Source organism: Salmo salar, chromosome ssa19 (assembly GCF_905237065.1).
Source record: "Salmo salar chromosome ssa19, Ssal_v3.1, whole genome shotgun sequence".
NCBI lineage: Eukaryota > Metazoa > Chordata > Actinopteri > Salmoniformes > Salmonidae > Salmo > Salmo salar.
Genome location: NC_059460.1, coordinates 82,075,349 through 82,100,514, shown reverse-complemented (window position 1 = coordinate 82,100,514; position 25,166 = coordinate 82,075,349). Strand labels below are relative to the sequence as shown.

The window sequence follows — 25,166 nt, the reverse complement described above, 5'->3', positions numbered from 1 at the left end:
TACCTAGGGCTGGGTCAGTCTACAGTGTACCTAGGGCTGGGTCAGTCTACAGTACAGTGTACCTAGGGCTGGGTCAATCTACAGTACAGTGTACCTAGGGCTGGGTCAGTCTACAGTACAGTGTACCTAGGGCTGGGTCAGTCTACAGTACAGTATACCTAGGGCTGGGTCAGTCTACAGTACAGTGTACCTAGGGCTGGGTCAGTCTACAGTACAGTGTACCTAGGGCTGGGTCAGTCTACAGTACAGTGTACCTAGGGCTGGGTCAGTCTACAGTACAGTGTACCTAGGGCTGGGTCAGTCTACAGTATACCTAGGGCTGGGTCAGTCTACAGTACAGTGTACCTAGGGCTGGGTCAGTCTACAGTGTACCTAGGGCTGGGTCAGTCTACAGTGTACCTAGGGCAGGGCCAGTCTACAGGTTACCTAGAGCTGGGTCAGTCTACAGGTTACCTAGGGCTGGGTCAGTCTACAGTACAGTGTACCTGGGGCTGGGTCAGTCTACAGGTTACCTAGGGCAGGGCCAGTCTACAGGTTACCTAGGGCTGGGTCAGTCTGCAGGTTACCTAAGGCTGGGTCAGTCTACAGGTTACCTAGGGCTGGGTCAGTCTACAGTACAGTGTACCTAGGGCTGGGTCAGTCTACAGTACAGTACACCTAGGGCTGGGTCAGTCTACAGTACAGTGTACCTAGGGCTGGGTCAGTCTACAGTACAGTACACCTAGGGCTGGGTCAGTCTACAGTACAGTATACCTAGGGCTGGGTCAGTCTACAGTACACCTAGGGCTGGGTCAGTCTACAGTACACCTAGGGCTGGGTCAGTCTACAGTACAGTGTACCTAGGGCTGGGTCAGTCTACAGTACAGTACACCTAGGGCTGGGTCAGTCTACAGTACACCTAGGGCTGGGTCAGTCTACAGTACAGTGTACCTAGGGCTGGGTCAGTCTACAGTACAGTACACCTAGGGCTGGGTCAGTCTACAGTACACCTAGGGCTGGGTCAGTCTACAGTACAGTGTACCTAGGGCTGGGTCAGTCTACAGTACAGTACACCTAGGGCTGGGTCAGTCTACAGTGTACCTAGGGCTGGGTCAGTTCTACAGTACAGTGTACCTAGGGCTGGGTCAGTCTACAGTACAGTACACCTAGGGCTGGGTCAGTCTACAGTGTACCTAGGGCTGGGTCAGTTCTACAGTACAGTGTACCTAGGGCTGGGTCAGTTCTACAGTACAGTGTACCTAGGGCTGGGTCAGTCTACAGTACACCTAGGGCTGGGTCAGTCTACAGTACAGTGTACCTAGGGCTGGGTCAGTCTACAGTACAGTACACCTAGGGCTGGGTCAGTCTACGGTGTACCTAGGGCTGGGTCAGTTCTACAGTACAGTGTACCTCTATAGAATCTGTCTCTCTGTCATTTCTCCATCACTGCTGTCCAGAGCAGTTTCCCCTACTTATTCAACTTAGTTTATTGAGTTGGCTTCTTTTCATTAAATATTGGCTTCTTTTCATTTTAAATGTTCAATTCTCTAGTCAGACAAGTCTGTCTAGTCCTCTCGCCTCCCCAAGTCTGTCTAGTCCTCTCACCTCCCCAAGTCTGTCTAGTCCTCTCACCTCTCCAAGTCTGTCTAGTCCTCTCACCTCTCCTGGTCTGTCTAGTCCTCTCCCCTCTCCAAGTCTGTCTAGTCCTCTCACCTCTCCTGGTCTGTCTAGTCCTCTCACCTCTCCAAGTCTGTCTACTCCTCTCTCCTCTCCAAGTCTGTCTAGTCCTCTCACCTCTCCAAGTCTGTCTAGTCCTCTCACCTCTCCTGGTCTGTCTAGTCCTCTCCCCTCTCCAAGTCTGTCTACTCCTCTCACCTCTCCAAGTCTGTCTAGTCCTCTCACCTCTCCTGGTCTGTCCAGTCCTCTTTCCTCTTCAAGTCTGTCCAGTCCTCTCTCCTCTCCAAGTCTGTCCAGTCCTCTCTCCTCTCCTGGTCTGTCTAGTCCTCTCACCTCCCCAAGTCTGTCTAGTCCTCTCACCTCCCCAAGTCTGTCCAGTCCTCTCTCCTCTCCAAGTCTGTCTAGTCCTCTCAGCTCTCCTGGTCTGTCTAGTCCTCTCACCTCTCCAAGTCTGTCTAGTCCTCTCACCTCTCCAAGTCTGTCTAGTCCTCTCACCTCTCCTGGTCTGTCTAGTCCTCTCACCTCTCCAAGTCTGTCTAGTCCTCTCACCTCTCCTGGTCTGTCTAGTCCTCTCAACTCCCCAGGTCTGTCTAGTCCTCTCACCTCTCCTGGTCTGTCTAGTCCTCTCTCCTCTCCTGGTCTGTCCAGTCCTCTCTCCTCTCCAAGTCTGTCTAGTCCTCTCTCCTCTCCAAGTCTGTCCAGCCCTCTCTCCTCTCCAAGTCTGTCTAGTCCTCTCTCCTCTCCAAGTCTGTCTAGTCCTCTCTCCTCTCCAAGTCTGTCTAGTCCTCTCACCTCTCCTGGTCTGTCCAGTCCTCTCTCCTCTCCTGGTCTGTCCAGTCCTCTCTCCTCTCCTGGTCTGTCCAGTCCTCTCTCCTCTCCTGGTCTGTCTAGTCCTCTCTCCTCTCCAAGTCTGTCTAGTCCTCTCTCCTCTCCTGGTCTGTCTAGTCCTCTCTCCTCTCCTGGTCTGTCTAGTCCTCTCACCTCCCCAAGTCTGTCCAGTCCTCTCTCCTCACCAAGTCTGTCCAGTCCTCTCTCCTCTCCTGATCTGTCTAGTCCTCTCACCTCTCCAAGTCTGTCCAGTCCTCTCACCTCTCCAAGTCTGTCTAGTCCTCTCTCCTCTCCTGGTCTGTCCAGTCCTCTCTCCTCTCCAAGTCTGTCTAGTCCTCTCTCCTCTCCTGGTCTGTCCAGTCCTCTCTCCTCTCCAGGTCTGTCCAGTCCTCTCTCCTCTCCAAGTCTGTCCAGTCCTCTCACCTCCCCTGGTCTGTCCAGTCCTCCTACCTCTCCTGCTAAACGATATGGGTCTTCTAGAGGTCTATTGATATAACAGGCACCTGTCAATCACAAAGTGAGAGGGACAGTGCTGGTTGGTCAGTCTGCTGTGTGTCCCGCCTCTCCGTACCGCTGTTATTTCTGTGCGCTGTGGTTGGCTGCAGTCTCATTTCTGGTCATGGATGAGGGAGAGGATGATGCTTCTTCATCATGTCCTGTCAGTTTCCACGTCCCATGTACTGTAAGAGGTAACGACCAGCTGAAATGTACTTCCTTATTGTGTTGTGGCCTATTCATTTATTTTCTTTCACGTGTTTCATATAGCCAGCCACCCTTCCCAGCCCACCACTTCACCACCTCTCTCTGTCTCTGTCTCTGTCTCTGTCTCTGTCTCTCTCTCTCTCTCTCTCTCTCTCTCTCTCTCTCTCTCTCTCTCTCTCTCTCTCTCTCTCTCTCTCTCTCTCTCTCTCTCTCTCTCTCTCTCTCTCTCTCTCTCTCTCTCTCTCTCTCTCTCTCTCTCTCTCTCTCTCTCTCTCTCTCAGTGATACTCTTCAGTCTCTGGCTGTGTTCTTAAGGGAACCCTATTCCCTATATAGTGCACTACTTTTGACCAGGGCTCTATGAGGTAGTGCACTATCTAGGGAATAGGGTTCCATTTGGCACGGCAGACTCATATTGTGTATCAGATTGAGGTCACTAGTCTCCCTGTACTCTCTAAGCCATCAGGGCAGAACAGAGTACAGAACCCTGGGAAGTGAAAATGATCATCAGAAGTACTGTGCTGTGGCCCAGATACACAGCTTATCAATGTCCACGCACCACACACCGCACACACACACACACACACACACACGCACCACACATACACACGCACACACCACACATACACACACACCACACACACCACACTCACCACACACCACACACACACACACGCACCACACATACACACACACCACACACACACGCATCACACACGCACCACACACCGCACACACACACACACACACACACACACACGCACCACACATACACACACACCACACACACACGCATCACACACGCACCACACACCGCACACACACACACACACACACACACACACGCACCACACATACACACACCACACACACACGCATCACACACGCACCACACACCGCACACACACACACACACACACACACACACACGCACCACACACGCACCACACACCGCACACACACACACACACACGCACCACACACCGCACACACACACGCACCACACATACACACACACCACACACACACGCATCACACACGCACCGCACACACACACACACACACACACACACACACACACGCACCACACACGCACCACACACACACACACACACACACACACACACACACACGCACCACACATACACACACACGTATCACACACGCACCGCACACACACACACACACACACACACACACACACGCACCACACACGCACCACACACCGCACACACACACACACACACACACACGCACCACACATACACACACACGCATCACACACGCACCACACACCGCACACACACACACACACACACACACGCACCACACATACACACACACGCACCACACACGCACCACACACGCACCACACACCGCACACACACACACACACACACACACACACGCACCACACATACACACACACGCATCACACACGCACCACACACACACACACACACACACACACACACCACACATACACACACACGCATCACACACGCATCACACACGCACCACACACACACACCACACACACACACACCACACACGCACCACACACACACACACACACTCACCACACACGCACCACACACACACCACACACACACCACACACACACCACACACACTGCTGAATGAGATCATGAAGCAGATTGAGTTTGTATCTAGGAGGTTATACTGGATGAAGACAGAGGAGTGAGTGAGGGGTTTGACGAGGTCCTCAATACAGAGCCGGGTTATAATACACAGTGACCCACATAGTTCCTCTCTCTCTCTGTCTTTCTGTCTTCCCCCTCTCTCTCTCTCTCTCTCTCTCTCTCTCTCTCTCTCTCTATCTCTCTGTCTTTCTGTCTTCCCCCCTCTCTCTCTCTCTCTCTCTCTCTCTCTCTCTCTCTCTCTCTCTCTCTCTCTCTGTGTCTTTTTCATCTTCATTTGAGTGACCCAAAAGCATATATAGGCTAATATTGGTTAAATATGACTAATTTGTCGTCGTCCCCATCTCCCGTCCCCTCTCTCTCTCCCTGTAGTCAACGGGGTGCCGTGGTCCAGTGAAGGTCCCAGGAGGAGCAGTCACACGTTTAACTGTCGTATGCTGATCAACCCTCACAGTGACAACCAGGAGGAGACCAACGACCACGAGGGACAGAAACAGACATATGAGACCTTGCAGTGTTTCGCTGTCTCCGAACCCAAGAGCATCAAGGAGGAGGCAGAAGGTATGAAGAGAGGGAGGGAGGGAGAGGGAGAGAGATTCACTGTAAACCCAAGAGCATCAAGGAGGAGGCAGAAGGTATGAAGAGAGGGAGGGAGGGAGAGGGAGAGAGATTCACTGTAAACCCAAGAGCATCAAGGAGGAGGCAGAAGGTATGAAGAGAGGGAGGGAGGGAGAGGGAGAGAGATTCACTGTAAACCCAAGAGCATCAAGGAGGAGGCAGAAGGTATGGAGGGAGGGAGGGAGGGAGAGAGATCATGTCCCCTGCTACATCCTGTTATACTGTCATCATGTCCCCTGTTACATCCTGTTATACTGTCATGTCCCCTGCTACATCCTGTTATACTGTCATGTCCCCTGCTACATCCTGTTATACTGTCATCATGTCCCCTGCTACATCCTGTTATACTGTCATCATGTCCCCTGCTACATCCTGTTATACTGTCATGTCCCCTGCTACATCCTGTTATACTGTCATCATGTCCCCTGCTACATCCTGTTATACTGTCATCATGTCCCCTGTTACATCCTGTTATACTGTCATCATGTCCCCTGTTACATCCTGTTATGATGTCATCATGTCCCCTGCTACATCCTGTTATACTGTCATCATGTCCCCTGTTACATCCTGTTATGATGTCATCATGTCCCCTGTTACATCCTGTTATGATGTCATCATGTCCCCTGCTACATCCTGTTATACTGTCATCATGTCCCCTGTTACATCCTGTTATACTGTCATCATGTCCCCTGCTACATCCTGTTATACTGTCATCATGTCCCCTGTTACATCCTGTTATACTGTCATCATGTCCCCTGTTACATCCTGTTATACTGTCATCATGTCCCCTGCTACATCCTGTTATACTGTCATGTCCCCTGCTACATCCTGTTATACTGTCATCATGTCCCCTGCTACATCCTGTTATACTGTCATCATGTCCCCTGTTACATCCTGTTATACTGTCATCATGTCCCCTGTTACATCCTGTTATACTGTCATCATGTCCCCTGTTACATCCTGTTATACTGTCATCATGTCCCCTGTTACATCCTGTTATACTGTCATCATGTCCCCTGTTATACTGTCATCATGTCCCCTGTTACATCCTGTTATACTGTCATCATGTCCCCTGTTATACTGTCATCATGTCCCCTGTTACATCCTGTTATACTGTCATCATGTCCCCTGTTATACTGTCATCATGTCCCCTGTTATACTGTCATCATGTCCCCTGTTACATCCTGTTATACTGTCATCATGTCCCCTGTTATACTGTCATCATGTCCCCTGTTACATCCTGTTATACTGTCATCATGTCCCCTGTTATACTGTCATCATGTCCCCTGTTACCTCCTGTTATACTGTCATCATGTCCCCTGTTATACTGTCATCATGTCCCCTGTTACCTCCTGTTTTACTGTCATCATGTCCCCTGTTACATCCTGTTATACTGTCATGTCCCCTGCTACATCCAGTTATACTGTCATCATGTCCCCTGCTACCTCCAGTTATACTGTCATTATGTCCCCTGTTACATTCTGTTATACTGTCATCATGTCCCCTGTTACATCCTGTTATACTGTCATCATGTCCCCTGTTATACTGTCATCATGTTCCCTGTTACATCCTGTTATACTGTCATCATGTCCCCTGTTACATCCTGTTATACTGTCATCATGTCCCCTGCTACATCCTGTTATACTGTCATCATGTCCCCTGTTACATCCTGTTATACTGTCATCATGTCCCCTGTTACATCCTGTTATACTGTCATCATGTCCCCTGTTACATCCTGTTTTACTGTCATCATGTCCCCTGCTACATCCTGTTATACTGTCATCATGTCCCCTGTTACATCCTGTTATACTGTCATGTCCCCTGCTACATCCTGTTATACTGTCATCATGTCCCCTGCTACATCCTGTTATACTGTCATCATGTCCCCTGCTACATCCTGTTATACTGTCATCATGTCCCCTGCTACATACTGTTATACTGTCATCATGTCCCCTGCTACATCCTGTTATACTGTCATCATGTCCCCTGTTACCTCCTGTTATACTGTCATCATGTCCCCTGTTACATCCTGTTATACTGTCATCATGTCCCCTGTTACATCCTGTTATACTGTCATCATGTCCCCTGTTACATCCTGTTATACTGTCATCATGTCCCCTGTTATACTGTCATCATGTCCCCTGTTACATCCTGTTATACTGTCATCATATCCCCTGTTACATCCTGTTATACTGTCATCATGTCCCCTGCTACATCCTGTTATACTGTCATCATGTCCCCTGTTATACTGTCATCATGTCCCCTGTTACATCCTGTTATACTGTCATCATATCCCCTGTTACATCCTGTTATACTGTCATCATGTCCCCTGTTACATCCTGTTATACTGTCATCATGTCCCCTGCTACATCCTGTTATACTGTCATCATGTCCCCTGTTACATCCTGTTATACTGTCATCATGTCCCCTGTTACATCCTGTTATACTGTCATCATGTCCCCTGCTACATCCTGTTATACTGTCATCATGTCCCCTGTTACATCCTGTTATACTGTCATCATTTCTCCTGTTACATCCTGTTATACTGTCATCATGTCCCCTGCTACATCCTGTTATACTGTCATCATGTCCCCTGCTACATCCTGTTATACTGTCATCATGTCCCCTGTTACATCCTGTTATACTGTCATCATGTCCCCTGTTACATCCTGTTTTACTGTCATCATGTCCCCTGCTACATCCTGTTATACTGTCATCATGTCCCTTGCTACATCCTGTTATACTGTCATCATGTCCCCTGCTACATCCTGTTATACTGTCATCATGTCCCCTGCTACATCCTATTTTACTGTCATCATGTCACCTGCTACATCCTGTTATACTGTCATCATGTCCCCTGTTACATCCTGTTATACTGTCATCATGTCCCCTGCTACATACTGTTATACTGTCATCATGTCCCCTGTTACATCCTGTTATACTGTCATGTCCCCTGCTACATCCTGTTATACTGTCATCTATCCCCTGTTATACTGTCATCATGTCCCCTGTTACATCCTGTTATACTGTCATGTCCCCTGCTACATCCTGTTATACTGTCATCATGTCCCCTGTTACATCCTGTTATACTGTCATCATGTCCCCTGCTACATCCTGTTATACTGTCATCATGTCCCCTGTTACATCCTGTTATACTGTCATCATGTCCCCTGTTACATCCTGTTATACTGTCATCATGTCCCCTGTTACATCCTGTTATACTGTCATCATGTCCCCTGTTACATCCTGTTATACTGTCATGTCCCCTGCTACATCCTGTTATACTGTCATCATATCCCCTGTTACATCCTGTTATACTGTCATGTCCCCTGTTACATCCTGTTATACTGTCATCATATCCCCTGTTACATCCTGTTTTACTGTCATCATATCCCCTGTTACATCCTGTTATACTGTCATCATATCCCCTGTTACATCCTGTTATACTGTCATCATGTCCCCTGCTACATCCTGTTATACTGTCATCATGTCCCCTGCTACATCCTGTTATACTGTCATCATGTCCCCTGCTACATCCTGTTATACTGTCATCATGTCCCCTGCTACATCCTGTTATACTGTCATCATGTCCCCTGTTACATCCTGTTATACTGTCATCATGTCCTCTGCTACATCCTGTTATACTGTCATCATGTCCCCTGTTACATCCTGTTATACTGTCATGTCCCCTGCTACATCCTGTTATACTGTCATCATGTCCCCTGTTACATCCTGTTATACTGTCATGTCCCCTGTTACATCCTGTTATACTGTCATGTCCCCTGCTACATCCTGTTATACTGTCATCATGTCCCCTGCTACATCCTGTTATACTGTCATCATGTCCCCTGTTACATCCTGTTATACTGTCATCATGTCCCCTGCTACATCCTGTTATACTGTCATCATGTCCCCTGCTACATCCTGTTATACTGTCATCATGTCCCCTGTTACATCCTGTTATACTGTCATGTCCCCTGTTACATCCTGTTATACTGTCATCATGTCCCCTGCTACATCCTGTTATACTGTCATCATGTCCCCTGCTACATCCTGTTATACTGTCATCATGTCCCCTGCTACATCCTGTTATACTGTCATCATGTCCCCTGCTACATCCTGTTATACTGTCATCATGTCCCCTGTTACATCCTGTTATACTGTCATGTCCCCTGCTACATCCTGTTATACTGTCATCATGTCCCCTGCTACATACTGTTTTACTGTCATCATGTCCCCTGTTACATCCTGTTATACTGTCATCATGTCCCCTGCTACATCCTGTTATACTGTCATCATGTCCCCTGCTACATACTGTTTTACTGTCATCATGTCCCCTGTTACATCCTGTTATACTGTCATCATGTCCCCTGTTACATCCTGTTATACTGTCATGTCCCCTGCTACATCCTGTTATACTGTCATCATGTCCCCTGTTACATCCTGTTATACTGTCATCATATCCCCTGTTACATCCTGTTATACTGTCATCATGTCCCCTGCTACATCCTGTTATACTGTCATCATGTCCCCTGTTATACTGTCATCATGTCCCCTGCTACATCCTGTTATACTGTCATCATGTCCCCTGCTACATCCTGTTATACTGTCATCATGTCCCCTGCTACATCCTGTTATACTGTCATCATGTCCCCTGCTACATCCTGTTATACTGTCATCATGTCCCCTGCTACATCCTGTTATACTGTCATCATGTCCCCTGTTATACTGTCATCATGTCCCCTGCTACATCCTGTTATACTGTCATCATGTCCCCTGCTACATCCTGTTATACTGTCATCATGTCCCCTGCTACATCCTGTTATACTGTCATCTATCCCCTGTTATACTGTCATCATGTCCCCTGTTACATCCTGTTATACTGTCATCATGTCCCCTGTTACATCCTGTTATACTGTCATCATGTCCCCTGTTACATCCTGTTATACTGTCATCATATCCCCTGTTACATCCTGTTATACTGTCATCATGTCCCCTGCTACATCCTGTTATACTGTCATCATGTCCCCTGTTACATCCTGTTATACTGTCATCATATCCCCTGTTACATCCTGTTATACTGTCATCATGTCCCCTGCTACATCCTGTTATACTGTCATCATATCCCCTGTTACATCCTGTTATACTGTCTGTAGTGAAGGAGCACAGCCCTTCGCCCCACAGTCATTAATAACTACTAGATTATTAAGAACACATTCTGGAAAAAAACGTATTTCAATTTCTCGCTCCCTCCTCCCTTCTCCCTCCCTTCTCTCTCCCCTCCCTATTTCTTGCTCTGTCCCTCCCTTCCCTCTCTCTCTCTCTCTCTCTCTCTCTCTCTCTCTCTCTCTCTCACTCTCTCCAATGCTCCCCCTCCCCGCTCCATCTCTCCCTGCCCTCTTTCTCTCTCCCATCTCTCTTTCTCCCCCCTCTCTCTCTTGCTCCCTCCCCTCTCTCTTCCTCCCCCTCTCTCTTTCTCCCTCCCTCTCTCCCTCCACCTCTCTCTCTCCCTCCCTCCCTCCCTCCCTCCCTCCACCTCTCTCTCTCCCCCTGTTCTCCCTCTCCCCCTCCCACCACTCTCTCTCCCTCTCCCCCTCCCACCTCTCTCTCTCCCCCTTTCTCCCTCCCTCCACCTCTCTCTCTCCTCCACCTCTCTCTCCCCCTCCCACCTCTCTCTCCCCCTGTTCTCTATCCCTCCCTCCCTCCCTCCCTCCCTCCCTCCCTCCCTCCCTCCCTCCCTCCCTCCCTCCCTCCCTCCCACCTCTCCCTCTCCCCTCCCACCTTTCTCCCTCCCCCTCCCTCCCTCTCTCCCCCTCCTTCTAGACTTCCAGTCATGTCTGATCTGTGTGGCACGCAGGATGCCCATGAAGGCGAGGCCAATTCTTCCCACGCACGAGAGCTTCACCACCCGCCAGGACCTGCAAGGTAACCAATCACAGCACTAAAATCCTACCACCTGGCATAAACAATCACACGGCAAGGATCATACCGCCGGACCAGACATTTAACCAATCACATCCGCTGAATCATACCACCAGGCTGCCAATAACCAATCACACGGCCTGAATAATGACCAATGCTGTCCACCAGACGGATCTTAACCAATTGGAAAACAATCTATAAATGACCAGCAATACCCTAACCAATCACACAGCCAGACCGGTATGACCAGACAGATTGTATCCAATTACATTAAGTCTCTTTAAATGAGGTTTCCAGTGACAAAGGAACTTTTCTCACTGTGAAGAGAGAACTATGGTAGAGAGTGGTCTGAATGCCGACCCAACCAGTGACCCCGGGTGGAGTGCTGTCCTGGCACCGTACCTGCTCTTTAGTCCGAGCTGTCACTCACCTTGCGGTCTACCTGACAGCTATGCTTAATCCTCCGTCCATTTATACTGCACACTGACAGAACAGCGTGTGTGACGGACAGAGAGGAGGTCTCCTGAGTGTATAAAACATATGGCCAGGTGGTGTGTGTGTGTGTGTGTGTGTGTGTGTGTGTGTGTGTGTGTGTGTGTGTGTGTGTGTGTAAGCTCAATAACCTGATCTCTCTCTCTCTCTCTCTCTCTCTCTCCGCTGTGTCCCTAGGTAAGATCACGTCACTAGACACCAGTCTTCTGAGAGCCTCTATGAAGCCTGGCTGGGAAGACCTGGTGAGGACAAGCATCCAGAGGTTTCACCTACAGAACGACGGAGAGATGTCCTTCGCCAAGAGACACCAACAAGAGGGTGAGATTACCTGACGAGGTCTATATCACCTTTACCTGACGAGGTCTATATCACCTTTACCTGACGAGGTCTTTATCACCTTTACCTGACGAGGTCTTTATCACCTTTACCTGACGAGGTCTATATCACCTTTACCTGACGAGGTCTATATCACCTTTACCTGACGAGGTCTTTATCACCTTTACCTGACGAGGTCTTTATCACCTTTACCTGACGAGGTCTATATCACCTTTACCTGACGAGGTCTATATCACCTTTACCTGACGAGGTCTTTATCACCTTTACCTGACGAGGTCTTTATCACCTTTACCTGACGAGGTCTATATCACCTTTACCTGACGAGGTCTATATCACCTTTACCTGACGAGGTCTATATCACCTTTACCTGACGAGGTCTTTATCACCTTTACCTGACGAGGTCTATATCACCTTTACCTGACGAGGTCTATATCACCTTTACCTGACGAGGTCTATATCACCTTTACCTGACGAGGCCTAAATCACCTTTACCTGACGAGGCCTTTATCATCTTAGACTACCTGACGAGGTCTGTATCATCTGAGACTACCTGACGAGGTCTGTATCATCTGAGACTACCTGACGAGGTCTGTATCATCTTTACCTGACGAGGTCTTTATCACCTTTACCTGACGAGGCCTTAATATCATCTTAGACTACCTGACGAGGCCTTTATCATCTGAGACTACCTGACAAGGTCTATATCATCTTTACCTGACGAGGCCTTTATCATCTGAGACTACCTGACGAGGTCTATATCACCTTTACCTGACGAGGCCTATATCATCTTAGACTACCTGACGAGGCCTATATCATCTTAGAGAATCACAACACTTCATGTTAGTCCTTGAATCCAAAGCTCCGTCCATGAATTTGAGTGGTTACATTTCTCCAGCCCCATCCACTCAGCTGTTTACCCCAAAAAATGTGATGGGGTGACTGCTTTGTCGTCGTTTTGAATCCCAGATTTCCTTTTTATTAATACAGTAGGTCCTTCCTCGTGTGTGTCCCTTTCCATCCAGTGTTGCATCACGGCCAGGCGTTCAGCCCCATCTACAGCTTCTCTCTGTCAGACGGGACCATCGTGTCGGCTCACACCAAGAGCAAGCTGGTCCGCTCCCCTGCCACCAACGAACCCCAGCTCTACATGTCTCTACACCTGCTACAGAGGTATGTTCCCTGACCCCTGACCCCTGACCCAGAGCGTGGTTTACATTAGGGGTTTCAGGGTGTAACTAGAGTGGTTTACATTAGGGGTTTCAGGGTGTAACCAGAGTGGTTTACATTAGGGGTTTCAGGGTGTAACTAGAGTGGTTTACATTAGGGGTTTCAGGGTGTAACCAGAGTGGTTTACATTAGGGGTTTCAGAGTGTAACTAGAGTGGTTTACATTAGGGGTTTCAGGGTGTAACTAGAGTGGTTTACATTAGGGGTTTCAGGGTGTAACTAGAGTGGTTTACATTAGGGGTTTCAGGGTGTAACTAGAGTGGTTTACATTAGGGGTTTCAGGGGTGTAACCAGAGTGTGTTACATTAGGGGTTTCAGGGTGTAACTAGAGTGGTTTACATTAGGGGTTTCAGGGTGTAACTAGAGTGGTTTACATTAGGGGTTTCAGGGTGTAACTAGAGTGGTTTACATTAGGGGTTTCAGGGTGTAACCAGAGTGGTTTACATTAGGGGTTTCAGGGTGTAACTAGAGTGGTTTACATTAGGGGTTTCAGGGTGTAACCAGAGTGGTTTACATTAGGGGTTTCAGGGTGTAACTAGAGTGGTTTACATTAGGGGTTTCAGGGGTGTAACTAGAGTGGTTTACATTAGGGGTTTCAGGGTGTAACCAGAGTGCTTTACATTAGGGGTTTCAGGGTGTAACTAGAGTGGTTTACATTAGGGGTTTCAGGGTGTAACTAGAGTGGTTTACATTAGGGGTTTCAGGGTGTAACCAGAGTGGTTTACATTAGGGGTTTCAGGGTGTAACTAGAGTGGTTTACATTAGGGGTTTCAGGGTGTAACCAGAGTGGTTTACATTAGGGGTTTCAGGGGTGTAACCAGAGTGTTTTACATTAGGGGTTTCAGGGTGTAACCAGAGTGGTTTACATTAGGGGTTTCAGGGTGTAACTAGAGTGGTTTACATTAGGGGTTTCAGGGGTGTAACTAGAGTGGTTTACATTAGGGGTTTCAGGGTGTAACTAGAGTGGTTTACATTAGGGGTTTCAGGGTGTAACCAGAGTGCTTTACATTAGGGGTTTCAGGGTGTAACTAGAGTGGTTTACATTAGGAGTTTCAGGGTGTAACTAGAGTGGTTTACATTAGGGGTTTCAGGGTGTAACTAGAGTGGTTTACATTAGGGGTTTCAGGGTGTAACCAGAGTGGTTTACATTAGGGGTTTCAGGGTGTAACTAGAGTGGTTTACATTAGGGGTTTCAGGGTGTAACCAGAGTGGTTTACATTAGGGGTTTCAGGGTGTAACCAGAGTGGTTTACATTAGGGGTTTCAGGGTGTAACCAGAGTGGTTTACATTAAGGGTTTCAGGGTGTAACCAGAGTGGTTTACATTAGGGGTTTCAGGGTGTATCCAGAGTGGTTTACATTAGGGGTTTCAGGGTGTAACTAGAGTGGTTTACATTAGGGGTTTCAGGGTGTAACTAGAGTGGTTTACATTAGGGGTTTCAGGGTGTATCCAGAGTGGTTTACATTAGGGGTTTCAGGGTGTAACTAGAGTGGTTTACATTAGGGGTTTCAGGGTGTAACTAGAGTGGTTTACATTAGGGGTTTCAGGGTGTGTGGTGTGAGTGAGCGTGGACCTGTTCTTGCATGTTGGTGCTCCGATGCCCTTCTCAATGGCCTCATAGCCATAGTCAACTTATGTTGTGTGTGAGCTTCACCTGCATGGCTTCACTCTGTGGGGACCTGTCTGTCTCTCTGTGGGGGACCTGTCTGTCTCTCTGTGGGGGACCTGTCTGTCTCTCTGTGGGGGACCTGTCTGTCTCTCTGTGGGGACCTGTCTGTCTGTGGGGGACTTGTCTGTCTCTCTGTGGGGGACCTGTCTGTCTCTCTGTGGGGGACCTGTCTGTCTCTCTGTGGGGGACCTGTCTGTCTCTCTGTGGGGGACCTGTCTGTCTCTCTGTGGGGGACCTGTCTGTCTCTCTTTGGGGGACCTGTCTGTCTCTCTGTGGTGGACGTGTCTGTCTCTCTGTGGGGACCTGTCTGTCTCTCTGTGGGGGGGGACCTGTCTGTCTCTCTGTGGGTGGGGACCTGTCTGTCTCTCTGTGGGTGGGGACCTGTCTGTCTCTCTGTGGGTGGGGACCTGTCTGTCTCTCTGTGGGTGGGGACCTGTCTGTCTCTCTGTGGGTGGGGACCTGTCTGTCTCTCTGTGGGTGGGGACCTGTCTGTCTCTCTGTGGGGGACCTGTGTGTCTCTCTGAATAGAGGATGTTCCTTTGTTCCAAATGGCTACTTTGACGGGTTGGGGGCCACATAACAATCTGAACTCATCATGAGGGGCAGCAGTATGTATACGTACAGTTAAATTACTTCACTAAATGCATTGTACCAGTAGTCTGAGCCGGCCCTAGACGTTTTTTGGGCCCTAAGCGAGATTTGATTGGTGGGGCCCACCGTCTCGCGGGAAAAACATTTGACTGTCCTCCGTCTTGATGGCGGAGAGAGAACACATTTTGTCATTCTGCTAATTCTGCCATGGGGTCGTAGAGAAAATGTTGCCCTTTTTAAAGCTAATTTCCTGCATATCTACACATGACTTATGCCATGTTAATTTGATATCTGAGTGACTAACAACATCAATGGGGGCCCCCTGAAGTTTGGGGCCCCCTGGAGTTTGGGGCCCCCTGGGCACTTGCCCTGTGTGCTCGGTCAGTGTTCAGCCATGATTACTACAAGTTTAGGTAACTGGCTAGACTAACTCACCAATCTAAAAAAGTGTTAGCTGACGTGAGCTAATTGAGTGGCTGTCAATGACCAGTGGCGGTTCTAGACCATTTCAACTGGGGGGGGGGCCAAGCTGGGGCCAGTTGTACTGTTAGAGGGGCCAGTTAGATTAGACGTTATTGTTGTCATATGGTTTTCTTCACTGCATTAGCAGGCAAAAGTTCATAATCATCATCGTTGCCACCGTCTAATAACGGATGTAAAAAAAGAACCATAGCAAAAATGTGTTATGTAAAAATGATTTCATACTCCACATTTAGGGGGGCCACAAGGGGGTCCAAAAATTGTTGCCACAGGGGCACTGGCCCCCGCTGGCCCCCTCCCAGAACCGCCCCTGGTCAGTGACTGGCATTCTAACTCAACAGTAAGTTAAGACCTCGACTGAGTTGTTTGGGTCGGGGCCCGGTTTCGGAAATTGATCTGCGGGCCTACAAAAGGCTGAGCAAGTTAACCAACCCTATATAGTGGCACTACTGTTGCCCAGAGCGCTGTGTGGTGTGTGTGTGTGTGTGTGTGTGTGTGTGTGTGATGCGTCAGTGATTGTGGCAGGAAGATAAACTTTGATGGCAGAAGATTCCCAGTTTGTGTAGTAGTAGTTTACTGCTCTATGTTTCTAACTCTCCCTGTTTCCTCCTGCATCATTCCCAGGGAACAATCAATGTATGATCTGGGACCGGGTCAAGACATGGGGCCCGGTGGACAGCAGCAGGGGCCAGGGATCAGCCCCAACCCCTCCATAACCCCTCCAACCCAGGGGACCCTCTCTGGTCTGGGCCCCCAGGGACAGGACACTACAATCAGCTCCAACAGCACGTTCTATTCCCCTCTTCATGGAAGTCCAGTGTCCAGAGAACCAGGGCTCGGACCCATGGGGCCAGGGTCCAGAGAACCAGGGCTCGGACCCATGGGGCCAGGGTCCAGAGAACCAGGGCTCGGACCCATGGGGCCAGGGTCCAGAGAACCAGGGCTCGGACCCATGGGGCCAGGGTCCAGAGAACCAGGGCTCGGACCCATGGGGCCAGGGTCCAGAGAACCAGGGCTCGTACCCATGGGGCCAGGGTCCAGAGAACCAGGGCTCGTACCCATGGGGCCAGGGTCCAGAGAACCAGGGCTCGGACCCATGGGACCAGGGTCCAGAGAACCAGGGCTCGGACCCATGGGGCCAGGGTCCAGAGAACCAGGGCTCGGACCCATGGGGCCAGGGTCCAGAGAACCAGGGCTCGGGCCCATGGGGCCAGGGTCGGAACACATACAGGACTACCACTACGGCTGCCCTCCCCAGCCCGTGGGCCACCCCGGAGGGTTACAGGGAGGCGTGGGCATGAACCTCCCCATCCATCCTAACCAGCAAGGGGCTAATTGGAGGATGAGCAGCCCGTCTCGAGGTAGCCCTAGCCCAGCCGGAGGGGCCCATCCGGGGCAACAGATTTCTATGTTGTCCCCTAGGCACCGGGCGAGTCCAGGGATGGCAGGGAGCCCTCGCTTGGCCCCAAGCCTGCACTCGCCCTCCCCTGTGGGGATGTGTGGGTCTGGAACAGGGGTCGGGATTGGAGGTAGCGGTCCTGTGGCTAACAGTCACAGCTACGGCAGTAGTTCTCTGTCGGCCCTGCAGGCTCTGAGTGAGTGTCACGGGGTCAGACACGGCAGTGGTGGACACACACACCCTCACGGCGCCGTGGGCCAGCATCCTCAAACACACGCCCTGGGATCACCTGACAGGAAGCTGATGGGATCACCTGACAGGAAGCTGATGGGATCAGGAGTCAACCCTCCCATGATGTCGAAGCTTGGCGGCGGTAACGGAAATGGGGACTCTTTGGGCGCTCACGGAGAGCAGGAACATGGTCAGAGTGGACAGTATGACCAGAGACATTCCGACGGGAACGGTCGCAGCGGTAACCACGCTGACATCACAGAGGAGAGGGATGACCTCGAAGGTGGCCCCGACGCACAGAGCCGTAGTCAACGCTGTGACAACAAGGGCCACACCAAACTCCTCCAGCTTCTCACCACCAAGTCCCAACCCCTCGACACCCCTTTGTCCCCCAACGGAGGAGGGGACTCCAAGGACCCCTCGTCAGGCCTGGGGGGCCCTTACGGTCCAGGGGCCCCAGGGGGCCACGCCACCTCCCTAAAGGATAAACACAAGATACTTCACAGGCTGCTCCAGAACAGCACCTCTCCTGTCGACCTGGCCAAGCTCACCGCTGAGGCCACGGGCAGAGAGCTGGGGGAGCAAGGTGGGGGTGGTACGGACAGGAACCTCACCCCCAAACAGGAGCCCCTGAGCCCCGATAAAAAGGACAACGCCCTGCTGAGATATCTGCTGGATAAAGAGGAGATTGGGATGAAGGCGAGGCAGGCGAAGATGGAGGGAGCAGGAGGGGAGGTGAAGATCGAGAAACAGGATTCAGGATACGACCGCGCTGAACAGGTGAGTGGCTGGAGGATCATGTGACTCTCTCTCTTTTTCAATCTTAACTATTTTCTGTTAACGTTGGTGTTTTAACTTCAGAACGTTTTCACACATGCAGACGCTGGTGTGATGATGAGTATGAGGTTTGTTGATGGTGATTGGACACGGATGGTGGTTCGATTAGCAGTGGTAGATTGGGTACCTGTCCAATCAGAAACGCCAGTTTTCCTGTTTCAAAAAATGTTTGCCACAGTGCGCACTAATGAATACGACCCACTTCTCGCTGTGTTCATAGTAACTTGCGTTCCTATTGGTCAGCACAGCCGCTTCCTGCCATGTGCTTCTGTTGCTCTTGTTTCCCCTGTCTCTCTCTCTCTCTCTCTCTCTCTCTCTCTCTCTCTCTCTCTCTCTCTCTCTCTCTCTCTCTCTCTCTCTCTCTCTCTCTCTCTGTCTCTCTCTCTCTGTCTCTCTCTCTCTCTCTCTCTCTCTCTCTCTCTCTCTCTCTCTCTCTCTCTCTCTCTCTCTCTCTCTCTCTCTCTCTCTCTCTCTCTCTCTGTCTCTCTCTCTCTCTCTCTCTCTCTCTCTCTCTCTCTCTCTCTCTGTCTCTCTCTTCTCTCTCTCTCTCTCTCTCTCTCTCTCTCTCTCTCTCTCTCTCTCTCTCTCTCTCTCTCTGTCTCTCTCTGTTCTCTCTCTCTCTCTCTCTCTCTCTCTCTCTCTCTCTCTCTCTCTCTCTCTCTCTCTCTCTGTCTCTCTCTCTCTCTCTCTCTCTCTCTCTCTCTGTCTGTCTGTCTCTCTGTCTCTGTGTATCTGGGTTACAGAGCACGGTTCCTCTCTACCTCTCCACATCCAGCCAGGGTAGTAGTACCGCTAGAAAAAGCAGAACAGTCAAAGTCCTGCAGTCCACAGATTTTGGCTGGTACCTAGTAAGGAGCAAGGGAAGGAGGGAAAGAGAGGGTTGGTGAGAGAGAGAGACAGAATAGATTGAGAAAGAAGCAGGAGAGGGAGAGAGGTTTGGTGAGAGAGAGGGAGGGAGGGAGATTGAGTGAGCTCTGGTGAAACCACAAATATGTCCAAGTAGTAGAGGAAGTAGTCGAGGAAGTAGTCGAGGAAGTAGATGGATCAGGTCTGTAGTTTTATAAAAGTGGGCTTCTGTAGCCTGCCTACCCTATTTGTCTGAGTCTCAAATGGCACCCTATTCCCTATAGTGTGCACTACTACCAGAGCCCTATGTGATCAGACCAGGAGACAAGCCTGTATACTGCAGGAAGTACTGAGAACAACAGGAGACAAGCCTGTATTCTGCAGGAAGTACTGAGAACAACAGGAGACAAGCCTGTATTCTGCAGGAAGTACTGAGAACAACAGGAGACAAGCCTGTATTCTGCAGGAAGTACTGAGAACAACAGGAGACAAGCCTGTATTCTGCAGGAAGTACTGAGAACAACAGGAGACAAGCCTGTATTCTGCAGGAAGTACTGAGAACAACAGGAGACAAGCCTGTATTCTGCAGGAAGTACTGAGAACAACAGGAGACAAGCCTGTATTCTGCAGGAAGTACTGAGAACAACAGGAGACAAGCCTGTATTCTGCAGGAAGTACTGAGAACAACAGGAGACAAGCCTGTATACTGCAGGAAGTACTGAGAACAACAGGAGACAAGCCTGTATTCTGCAGGAAGTACTGAGAACAACAGGAGACAAGCCTGTATTCTGCAGGAAGTACTGAGAACAACAGGAGACAAGCCTGTATTCTGCAGGAAGTACTGAGAACAACAGGAGACAAGCCTGTATTCTGCAGGAAGTACTGAGAACAACAGGAAACAGTCATGTATTCTGCAGGAAGTACTGAGAACAACAGGAGACAATCATGTATTCTGCAGGAAGTACTGAGAACATCTGACTTGCTCTCTTTTTCATCCTCTGTCTTTCTCACGCTGTGCTCTCTGGCATTATCTTGTTCTCTCTCTCTGTCTGTTGGAATGTCAGAACAGGATGTTGGAATGTCAGAACAGGATGTTGGAATGTCAGAACAGGATGTTGGAGTGTCAGAACAGGATGTTGGAATGTCAGAACAGGATGTTGGAATGTCAGAACAGGATGTTGGAATGTCAGAAGAGGATGTTGGAGTGTCAGAAGAGGATGTTGGAATGTCAGAACAGGATGTTGGAATGTCAGAAGAGGATGTTGGAATGTCAGAACAGGATGTTGGAACGTTGTTGAATCTAGAGGAGCAAAGCAGCTGATAGTGAAGGTAGGGTGTAAGGAAGTACAGTGGATCCGCCCTAGAAAGTAGGGCCAGCGTGATACCTGTATCGTGATACTTGTTAGTATCGTAGCAAGGAAACAAAACACCACACAGACTTTACTTCTTTAGGAAAACAGCCCTAACGTTGGAAACAAACATCATTATGGTGTCATCTAGACTCACATTTATTTTACTAAACTATAGCACACAATATGTTACATACAGGAAGACCAAAGAGTTAGGTCTGCTTCAGGTTTTCATTTTTGCCATGGAACAAATATTACAATACTTGTATCATCCCGGCCCTACTAAAATACCAGAAGGAAGGGTGTAGGGTGTAATGTAGGGCTGTGGATCCACCCTAAAAAACAGTGTGTTCTCTCTCTTAAAGTAAACCACTCCAACTTTTTAATTACATCAGTTAAAAGGGAGGTGGAAATTCCTGTTTGACTATTGAAGTAGTGTTGGGTAACGGAGGGCAAAATATCCCCTTGAACTAAAACGCGTTTCTTTGTCAGAGGAGCATCGGTGGCACCGGGAATTATGTTCGTTGCGTCGGGGTACTTGCCGTCTATGAAGTAGCTGCACACACACAGTTACGGCTCTACTCCCGTTTTCTCTCCCTCTAACCTCTCTCTCGCTCTTCCTCTATCCTCTCTCTCTCTCGCTCTGTCCTCTTTCACTCCCTCTCTCCTCTCTCTCTCCCTCTATCCTCTCCCTCTCTCCTCTCTCTCTCCCTCTCTCCTCTCTCTCTCCCTCTATCCTCTCTCGCTCTCCCTCCATCCTCTCTCTCTCCCCGCTCTCATCTCTCTCCCTCCATCCTCTCTCTTTCACTCCCTCTATCCTCTCTCTCTCTCTCTCTCTCTCTCTCTCTCATTCTGTTTTTCTGTCCCCCTCTTTGTTCACAAGCATTTCGCTACACCCGCAATAACATCTGCTAAATATGTGTATGTGACTAATGAATACAATTTGATTTGAGGGCTGAATTATTGATGAAGGCAGAACTAAATGAGAGATCAGAGAGGGACTACAGTAGTGGACTGACTGAAGGTCAGAGAGGGACTACAGTAGTGGACTGGCTGAAGATCAGAGAGGAGCGGGACTACAGTTGTGGACTGGCTGAAGATCAGAGAGGGACTACAGTAGTGGACTGGCTGAAGGTCAGAGAGGGACTACAGTAGTGGACTGGCTGAAGATCAGAGAGGGACTACAGTAGTGGACTGGCTGAAGATCAGAGAGGAGCGGGACTACAGTAGTGGACTGGCTGAAGGTCAGAGAGGGACTACAGTAGTGGACTGGCTGAAGATCAGAGAGGGACTACAGTAGTGGACTGGCTGAAGATCAGAGAGGGACTACAGTAGTGGACTGGCTGAAGATCAGAGAGGAGAGGGACTACAGTAGTGGACTGGCTGAAGGTCAGAGAGGGACTACAGTAGTGGACTGGCTGAAGGTCAGAGAGGGACTACAGTAGTGGACTGACTGAAGGTCAGAGAGGGACTACAGTAGTGGACTGGCTGAAGATCAGAGAGGGACTACAGTAGTGGACTGGCTGAAGATCAGAGAGGGACTACAGTAGTGGACTGGCTGAAGGTCAGAGCGGGACTACAGTAGTGGACTGACTGAAGATCAGAGAGGGACTACAGTAGTGGACTGGCTGAAGGTCAGAGAGGGACTACAGTAGTGGACTGGCTGAAGGTCAGAGAGGGACTACAGTAGTGGACTGACTGAAGGTCAGAGAGGGACTACAGTAGTGGACTGGCTGAAGATTAGAGAGGGACTACAGTAGTGGACTGGCTGAAGATCAGAGAGGGACTACAGTAGTGGACTGGCTGAAGGTCAGAGAGGAGAGGGACTACAGTAGTGGACTGGCTGAAGGTCAGAGAGGAGAGGGACTACAGTAGTGGACTGGCTGAAGATCAGAGAGGAGCGGGACTACAGTAGTGGACTGGCTGAAGATCAGAGAGGGACTACAGTAGTGGACTGGCTGAAGATCAGAGAAGGACTACAGTAGTGGACTGGCTGAAGATCAGAGAGGGACTACAGTAGTGGACTGGCTGAAGGTCAGAGAGGGACTACAGTAGTGGACTGGCTGAAGATCAGAGAGGAGAGGGACTACAGTAGTGGACTGGCTGAAGATCAGAGAGGGACTACAGTAGTGGACTGGCTGAAGATCAGAGAGGGACTACAGTAGTGGACTGGCTGAAGGTCAGAGAGGGACTACAGTAGTGGACTGGCTGAAGGTCAGAGAGGGACTACAGTAGTGGACTGGCTGAAGGTCAGAGAGGGACTACAGTAGTGGACTGGCTGAAGATCAGAGAGGAGAGGGACTACAGTAGTGGACTGGCTGAAGGTCAGAGAGGAGAGGGACTACAGTAGTGGACTGGCTGAAGATCAGAGAGGAGCGGGACTACAGTAGTGGACTGGCTGAAGATCAGAGAGGGACTACAGTAGTGGACTGGCTGAAGATCAGAGAAGGACTACAGTAGTGGACTGGCTGAAGATCAGAGAGGGACTACAGTAGTGGACTGACTGAAGGTCAGAGAGGGACTACAGTAGTGGACTGGCTGAAGGTCAGAGAGGGACTACAGTAGTGGACTGACTGAAGATCAGAGAGGGACTACAGTAGTGGACTGGCTGAAGATCAGAGAGGGACTACAGTAGTGGACTGGCTGAAGATCAGAGAGGAGAGGGACTACAGTAGTGGACTGACTGAAGGTCAGAGAGGGACTACAGTAGTAGACTGGCTGAAGATCAGAGAGGAGAGGGACTACAGTTGTGGACTGACTGAAGGTCAGAGAGGGACTACAGTAGTGGACTGGCTGAAGGTCAGAGAGGGACTACAGTAGTGGACTGGCTGAAGGTCAGAGAGGGACTACAGTAGTGGACTGGCTGAAGATCAGAGAGGGACTACAGTAGTGGACTGGCTGAAGATCAGAGAGGGACTACAGTAGTGGACTGGCTGAAGGTCAGAGAGGAGAGGGACTACAGTAGTGGACTGGCTGAAGGTCAGAGAGGGACTACAGTAGTGGACTGGCTGAAGATCAGAGAGGGACTACAGTAGTGGACTGGCTGAAGATCAGAGAGGAGAGGGACTACAGTAGTGGACTGACTGAAGATCAGAGAGGGACTACAGTAGTGGACTGACTGAAGATCAGAGAGGAGAGGGACTACAGTAGTGGACTGGCTGAAGATCAGAGAGGAGAGGTACTACAGTAGTGGACTGGCTGAAGGTCAGAGAGGAGAGGGACTACAGTAGTGGACTGGCTGAAGGTCAGAGAGGGACTACAGTAGTGGACTGGCTGAAGATCAGAGAGGGACTACAGTAGTGGACTGGCTGAAGGTCAGAGAGGGACTACAGTAGTGGACTGGCTGAAGATCAGAGAGGAGAGGGACTACAGTAGTGGACTGGCTGAAGATCAGAGAGGGACTACAGTAGTGGACTGGCTGAAGGTCAGAGCGGGACTACAGTAGTGGACTGACTGAAGGTCAGAGAGGGACTACAGTAGTGGACTGACTGAAGATCAGAGAGGGACTACAGTAGTGGACTGACTGAAGGTCAGAGAGGGACTACAGTAGTGGACTGGCTGAAGGTCAGAGCGGGACTACAGTAGTGGACTGACTGAAGGTCAGAGAGGGACTACAGTAGTGGACTGACTGAAGATCAGAGAGGGACTACAGTAGTGGACTGGCTGAAGGTCAGAGAGGGACTACAGTAGTGGACTGGCTGAAGGTCAGAGAGGGACTACAGTAGTGGACTGACTGAAGGTCAGAGAGGGACTACAGTAGTGGACTGGCTGAATATCAGAGAGGGACTACAGTAGTGGACTGGCTGAAGATCAGAGAGGGACTACAGTAGTGGACTGGCTGAAGGTCAGAGAGGAGAGGGACTACAGTAGTGGACTCGCTGAAGGTCAGAGAGGAGAGGGACTACAGTAGTGGACTGGCTGAAGATCAGAGAGGAGCGGGACTACAGTAGTGGACTGGCTGAAGATCAGAGAGGGACTACAGTAGTGGACTGGCTGAAGATCAGAGAAGGACTACAGTAGTGGACTGGCTGAAGATCAGAGAGGGACTACAGTAGTGGACTGGCTGAAGGTCAGAGAGGGACTACAGTAGTGGACTGGCTGAAGGTCAGAGAGGAGAGGGACTACAGTAGTGGACTGGCTGAAGGTCAGAGAGGAGAGGGACTACAGTAGTGGACTGGCTGAAGATCAGAGAGGAGCGGGACTACAGTAGTGGACTGGCTGAAGATCAGAGAGGGACTACAGTAGTGGACTGGCTGAAGATCAGAGAAGGACTACAGTAGTGGACTGGCTGAAGATCAGAGAGGGACTACAGTAGTGGACTGGCTG

General features: G+C 49.9%; 1 protein-coding gene across 3 annotated transcripts in view; it reads left to right on the top strand.

Annotated features, from left to right (window-relative positions):
* Positions 1–25,166, top strand: part of LOC106579720 (nuclear receptor coactivator 2) — a 226,057-nt gene that overhangs the window by 125,527 nt on the left and 75,364 nt on the right. For all 3 annotated transcript variants that reach the window (XM_045702808.1, XM_045702809.1, XM_045702810.1), the window contains exons 6-10: positions 5,218–5,406; positions 11,287–11,388; positions 12,055–12,195; positions 13,236–13,383; positions 16,803–18,588. In XM_045702808.1, coding sequence (XP_045558764.1) covers positions 5,218–5,406; positions 11,287–11,388; positions 12,055–12,195; positions 13,236–13,383; positions 16,803–18,588 — 2,366 coding nt within the window. The remainder of the gene's footprint in view (positions 1–5,217; positions 5,407–11,286; positions 11,389–12,054; positions 12,196–13,235; positions 13,384–16,802; positions 18,589–25,166) is intronic.